This window comes from Elephantulus edwardii, unplaced genomic scaffold (assembly GCF_000299155.1).
Source record: "Elephantulus edwardii isolate Elephantulus edwardi_28Jun2011 unplaced genomic scaffold, EleEdw1.0 scaffold00419, whole genome shotgun sequence".
Taxonomy (NCBI): Eukaryota; Metazoa; Chordata; class Mammalia; order Macroscelidea; family Macroscelididae; genus Elephantulus; species Elephantulus edwardii.
The window spans coordinates 1,006,208-1,013,342 of NW_006400169.1; the positions used below are offsets into that span (position 1 = coordinate 1,006,208).

The 7,135-nt window shown below is 36.3% G+C and overlaps 1 protein-coding gene across 1 annotated transcript in view; it reads left to right on the forward strand.

The window, feature by feature from the left end:
• PTPN4 (protein tyrosine phosphatase, non-receptor type 4 (megakaryocyte)) overlaps positions 1 to 7,135 on the forward strand; it is a gene marked incomplete at its 3' end in the record, with an annotated part of 444,194 nt that overhangs the window by 242,889 nt on the left and 194,170 nt on the right. The window contains exon 11 of the mRNA XM_006902506.1: positions 2,515 to 2,687. Coding sequence (XP_006902568.1) covers positions 2,515 to 2,687 — 173 coding nt within the window. The remainder of the gene's footprint in view (positions 1 to 2,514; positions 2,688 to 7,135) is intronic.

Sequence of the window (7,135 nt, forward strand, 5' to 3'; positions counted from 1 at the left end):
ATTGGAGGCTGCAGTCCTTGACCCTCTGCAGCAGGTGCTTCAGGTCCTCTTCAGTTTCAGCAAGCAGGGTTGTGTCATCTGCATAACGCATATATATATATACATATATATTAGAAAATATATTCCTCACAGCCATTTTCTGAAGTAGTCTGTCATTAAATAATGGTTTCTATCACAACTTAAAAACCCCCAAATTAATTAACAGTTGCTTAAATTAAGACAGTGCACCACAAAGTAACTTTTGTTGCTATTTCCTCTCAAAAACCTTCCTCTAAAACCCAAATGTCTTAAAATCTATATCTTTCTCAATATAACATTTTGGAGTTGCTGTTGACATAGGACAAAAATATTTTCTTTATCCTCAGAAACTCAGTAAGATATTGTATATAAAACATGAAAAAAAATCCTTTGTTTCATTTTAGACACAATGGCAAAATATCATATTCCATAAAAATTTTGAAAAATATGCTCATGTCAGAAATGGTGGATTAGTTTGAATCTTAGATGCTAGCACCGGAAATGGTGGTGTGCCCCAGCCCTGTGAGACATTGTCTCTCATTTTGTGGATGGTTTTATAAAATATATATTATGTAAACTGTATGTTAGTGAATACATAAGAACTGTTAACCATAATTAAGAATTAATTTTCTGGCAGTTAAGAGGTGATATTTTAACCATACTGTACTTGTAATTCATGACCATTTTACTGTATTTTAGTTACATAGGCAGTATCTTCATGAGCTTATAATAGGTAAATATATCTTACACTAAGGCATGGAAGACAACCTCCCTAACCTTCAGAGCCTGATAATTGGACTATGTTAAAAGTAAGAGCTCTTTTCGTCAAAAGATAACATTAAGAGAGTTAATTAGCACAATTGATAACAGTAAACACACAACTTTTGTTGTATATCCAGCATGATAGAAAAATAGGCTGTTGACTTGAATGAGCATTTTACACATTATATCCATGTGGCAAATAAACAATGAAAGATCTTGAACATCATTAGTCATCAATAAGTGCAAATTTTAACCAAAACGTAATTCCTCTGCCCACCTGTCAAAATGGTAAAATTAAAATGACTGATAAACCTAGGTTTTGGTGAGTCTATGGAACTACCACTGCTGGTGGGCAAGAGTGTGTAATGATCTAACTATTTGGGTCATTATCTACTATAGCTGAATAAACACCTGCCTCTGCCTCCTCAATTACATATCTTAGAGATACACCAGACAACATAGAGAAGTGTGTGTGTGTGTGTGTGTGTGTGTGTGTGTGTATTATTATTATAACCCTAAAGTGAAACATAACAGTGTGTCTATCAATAATAGAGCCCATCAACAATACAGTGATTAAACAAACTGTCATATGTTCAATAATGGAATACTATGCAGAGTGAAATGACTGAACTATTGCTGTATAACTCTATGAATTAATATAAAAATGCAAAAGAAATGATACTCAAAGGAACACATATTGTGTAATTCTATTTATGTAAAGTTCAACAACAAGAATACCTAAACTGTGGTAATAAAATTAGAAGAGTGATTACATTTGCCAGGAGGGTAAAGATTGGGGGAAAAATTTCAAAATTGCTAGTAATGATTCAAGGAACCCTGGCAACATATTGTTGAAGGAATTTGACCACTTATCAAAAAGTCACTGATGAAGTAGTCTGCTTCCAGAAAGATGGACAGCCATGGAAGCCCTGTGGATAGTCCTGTTGTACACCAAAGGATAACTTCATGTTGCTGTTGTATGCCACAGAGTCGGCACCGACCACAGCTGACCTGTCAGCCTGTTATCAGAGGCAGGAAGTCACATGGCAGGAGATTGCCTGTTTCTCTCCTGTGGTGCTGCTGGTGGATTCAAAGCACCTGCCTTTGAATTGGCAGCACAGCTTCTTCGCACTAGGCCACCAGAGCTGAGTCAAAATTGACTCAGTCATTGACTCTTAGTTTTCATCAGAGTGGAGATTAAATGGTTGTATTCATTGTGTAGAAAATAAATTTATGTATGATTGAGATGTGTGTTTTGATAGTGTATTTCAAGAATATTTATAATTTAAAAAATAGTAATTTTTACAAAAAGAAAATAAATGCTTCTGTTTTATTACTAATTAAATTTTATACTAGTGGTGGGAGGTACTGAAATTAAGGGAGAAGGTTAGGCATTGTGAACTGTTGTTAAAAGGTGTTATATAATCATATCTTAAATTTTAATTTATGGGTGAAGATTATATCTTGAAATGCCAGAGTTAAAGTTTTAAGTTGTTACCAAATTTCCAACTTATTTCTAACTATAATCTAAAGTAAAATGTCCTATAAGTTGTAATATTATGGAATAAGGTTGATATTTTTAATTTTTTTAATTTTATAACTCCTTTATTCAATAAACAAAAATAAATTAGAGGTATTCTTATTTGCATGTCAAGGATAATTAAAACAAAAATTTAATGAAACATTAAATTCTAACAACTTCTGGTATTTTCTGTATTTTGTTATTTATCACAGCATGAATCTAGAGAAACATTATTGGGATTTAATATGGTGAATTACAGAGCATGTAAAAATTTGTGGAAAGCATGTGTAGAGCATCACACATTCTTCCGTTTGGACAGACCAATTCCACCTCAAAAGAATTTTTTTGCACATTATTTTACTTTGGGTTCAAAATTCCGATACTGGTAAGTTTGCTTCTACATGTGGCTTTCTTGTTGAACTTGTTTCTCTTTTAAATGTAAACTCTAGTTTATGAAGCTAATTTAATCTTTCTTACTCATTTTCACCTACTGAGTCAAAAATCCCATGGTATTAACTCCATGGAAGTAGAATGTTCTTAGAATGCATACATTACGTGGAAAGCCTCATTTCTTTGACTCTAACCCAGTCCATTATGTTCTAAGTTAACTGCATTTACTTACTTATGATCACAACAGATACTACCATTTCCATTTTCTTTGTTATATATTTATAAGAAAACTTTTCTTTGTTGTTGTTATATTCTGTTGAGTGACTTGTAACTCATAAGTACAATGGCTCTGAACCCTGCTCTATCCTGAGCCAACCTTATTATCTCTAAAACACCTACTCCTATTACCCCAGACACTAAGTCAGTCCACCTCTTCTAGGGTCTTCCTCTCTTGTGCTGTCCTTCTACCCTCCCAAGCATGATGTCCCTCCCCAAGGACTGGTCCCTCTTTGCAACATGCCCAAAGTATATCAGATGGAACTTTAGAATCCTTGCCTCCAAGGAGAACCCTGATTTCACCCTCTCCAGGATGAAACTGTTCTCCTAGCAGTCTATTCAATATATTGAATGCACTCTGTTCAGTACTCTTCTCCAGCGCCGCAATTCAAAGGCCCCAATTTTCTTTCTGTCATACCTAGTCATTGTCCAGCTTTCTGATGGATAGCAAGTAATTGCTAAGACCATGGCCTGGATCAGGCACACCTTAGTGTCACATTGTTGCTCTTCAGTACTATGGAGAGGTCCCTGATAGCAGACTTTCCTAATGCAACTTGTCTTTTGATTTCCTTGCTGATGGTGCCAACACTGTTGATTGTGGATCCAAGCAAGCTGAGGCTGTGAACAATCTCAGTCTCTTCTCTGTCTGTCATGATGCTGCCAGGTGGCAAAGTCCGCACAATCAAATGTTTTTGCATAGTCAATGAAACACATATTTCTCTGGTACTCTTCTGCTTTCAGCCAAGATCCATCTAACATTAGCTATAATATACCTAATACTTAGGCCTCTTCTAAACCTAGCCTGCACGTCTCACCATTCTTTGTTGATGTTCTCTTTCAGTCATTTTTCAATAATTTTCAGCAGGATCTTGATTGCATATAATATGTATGATACTGTTCGATAATTTCCACACTCTTTGCGTCACATTTTTTTTTGGAATGGGAACATACATAGAGATCTGTGTATGAGAACGTCAGTTAGTTGGCCTGGTGGTTGTTCTCCAGTTTTCTTTGGCACAACTTGGTGAGTATGTCTCCAGTGTAACGTCTGTTTGTTGAAATTTGTCATTGTTATGCCATCAAGTCCTGGGGCCTTGTTTTTGCCAGTTCCTTCAAAACAGCTTGAAATTCCTCCTTGATCACCCCAGGATCTTGCTCATGTTTTTTTTTTCATGAAATTCTTCTCTGTCAGCCAATTCCTTTCGGTACAATGACTCTGTATACTCCTTCCATCTCCTTTTAATGCTTCCTGGATCATTTACTATTCTGCCCACAGCATCCTACATATTATAACTCAAGGCTGGAATTCATTTTTCAGTTCCTTCAGCTTAAGAAATGCCAAGCAAATACAGGGGAAAGACTTTCTCAGCTGTTTGAGAGAGGAAGGGCTGAGTTGAGACCCGCCTGTATACTAACTGTGTAAGTTGGTGGCCCTAACCTTGCGCCACTCCAGAGACAGTCATTAAGCTTCAGGATAGAAAGTGCAGGAACTGCAGGGCCATCCCAGGGACCAAATAGGACTAGAGAGTTTGGGACACAGATCCACAAGCAATGGAAAGATTTTCTCAGCTCTCTCAAGGTATATATTGAGCTGCAAAAAAGAGACTGACTTGAAACCCTCCTAGACAGAAACTACTTGAGTGTAGCACCTGATCTCATAGCACTCGGAGACTCCATAGATGAAGGAGGAAAATATAGTTTGAGTTAGGGGACTACAGTAAGGTGAAATTCCTGGAGGGCTGCTGTGCAGAACAGAGAGAACCTGAAGGACCTTAGGAAAGGCAAATTTTCCCAGAAAGGACTCTCAGTAGAGTGAGTGGCTCACCCCATACCTTGAACATTTTAACATGACAACTAATCAACAACATCATAAAGATTTACCGACAACTTATGCAGGCACAATAAAAAAGGTGTAACACTTATAAGAAAAACCTCACATAAGGTCAAGAAAATGAAAGAAAGCTTCAAACACTGAGAAAATAAATTTAGCCTTCTCCAAAAAAGAGAATAAAAGCACACCCAATGAATACCTCAGAGTCAAGAAGGCAAATGATATATGTTGATGTAAAGACATTCGAACAGCTATGGAAGAAAACACAAATGAAGGAAGAAACAATGGAAGCAACAAATAAAGAGAATGCCCTAGAAGTAGAGAATCAGATAAAATATATTTATGAGGAGTTATTTGAGCAGTTAGGAAGTACAAATGATGGGAGAAACAGCAGAGGCCTTTAAGAAAGCAGAGGCTCCAGAGATGTAGAGCCAGAAGAAATATATTGAAGAGGACGAATGTGCACGGAAGAAAATGCAAAAGATGGAGGAAAGAATTGAATCTATAGACAAAGAGATATAAGAACTTAAAAATGCATCACAAAATAGCAAGGATACAGCCAACACAGTCCTGGAAAGAACAGAAATGCATGAAAATGCAATCCAGAACATTAAGACCAAAATGGCAGAAGTGTCCAGCATGCTGGAGGGACAAAAGAGTAGAATGAAAAACATGGGGCAGAGACCCAGTGAGCTGGAAGATAAGAACCTCAGCGGAAATATGCTAGAAGAGAAATCAGAGATGAGACATAAAAAAATGAAGAAAACAATAGAATCATCTTATGAGATGACATCAAAAGACACACACATATATGATGGGCATTCCAGAATATGAAAGGGACAGAAAAATCACTGAGAATATTATGGAAGATATATTAGAAGAAAACTTCCCAGGTATTATGAAGAATGAAAAAATCCACAGTAAGGAAACTAAGCAAACACCAAATAGTCTAGACCCAAAAAAGAAGAACATCAAGACATATATTAGTCGAAGTCTCCAAATTAAAATATGAAGACACAATACTAAAACCAGCATGAGAAAAACAGAGTCAACTGCAAAGGAAAAGCAGTAAGATTAAGTTCTGATTTTTCAGTAGAAACCATGTGTACAAGAAGACAATGAAATGGCATATACAGAAGGGTGAAAAAAAAATTGCCAGCTGAGTATCCTGTACCTAGCAAAGCTCTCCATCAAATATGAAGAATAAATCACATCCTTTGCAGAAAAGAAAGAACTTAAGGAATTTGTGAAAACAAGGCCAAATCATCAAGAACTTTTATGGGAAGCTCGTCACACAAAAACACCACAGGAAAATGGATGGACCATAGTAACAAGAAACAACAAAAAAAGAAACACAGCAGAATGGCAATGATAAAACATCAGTAATCACTAGTAATACGAATGTACTAAATGCACCAATCAAGAGGAAAAAAAGTAGCAGAAGTGATAAAAAAAAAGCCCATCAATATGTTGCCTACATGAGATACATCTAAGAAACAAAGAGAAAGATAGATTCAAAATCAAGGCTGGAGAAAAAAAATACCGAGTACATGACATTCACAAGAAAGCATGAATAACTAAAAATCTCTAATAAAAGACTTCAGAATGTAATCACCATAAAAGATAAGGAAGAACACGATATAATGATTAAAGGCACAGTAGATCAAAAAGACATAACCTTGGTCAATGTCTGTGCACCAAATGATAGACCTGGTAAGTACATGAAATAACTGTTACCAGAATTGAAGAAATTAATAGACAGCTACACAATAGTGGTAGGAGACATTAACACACCACTCTCACCAAAGGATAGGTGAACTCAAAAGAAAGTTAGCAAAGATGTAGAAGATCTAAACTACACATTCGGCCAACTTGACCTTGTGAATGTACTCCGAGCACTGCACACAACTAAAACACAGTTCACTTTCTTCTCAAGTACACGTGGGATATTATCCAGAATTGATCACATATTAGGGCACAAAGCAAGCCTCAAGAAATTTAAAAAAAAAAAAAACCACTGGAAAAAATGCAAAGTTTCTTCTTAGACCACAATGCCATAAAACTGGAAATTAACCACAAGAGAATAAACTTATAAAGTCAGTATCATGGAATCTGAATATTACCCTGCTAGAATACAGTTTCTGGCCAGATGAGTTGTGGGATAAAGCAAAACATCATTACAGAAATGGAGGAGAAAGGAAAAAATAGAAATGGATGTCAGAAGAGACTCTAAAGATTGCACTGGAGCCTTGAGAAGCCAAAACAAAAGGAAAGCGTGTCAAAGTTAAAGAGCTGAACAGGCGTCCCTTTTCAGCAGGAAGTAGCTAAGAGAATAC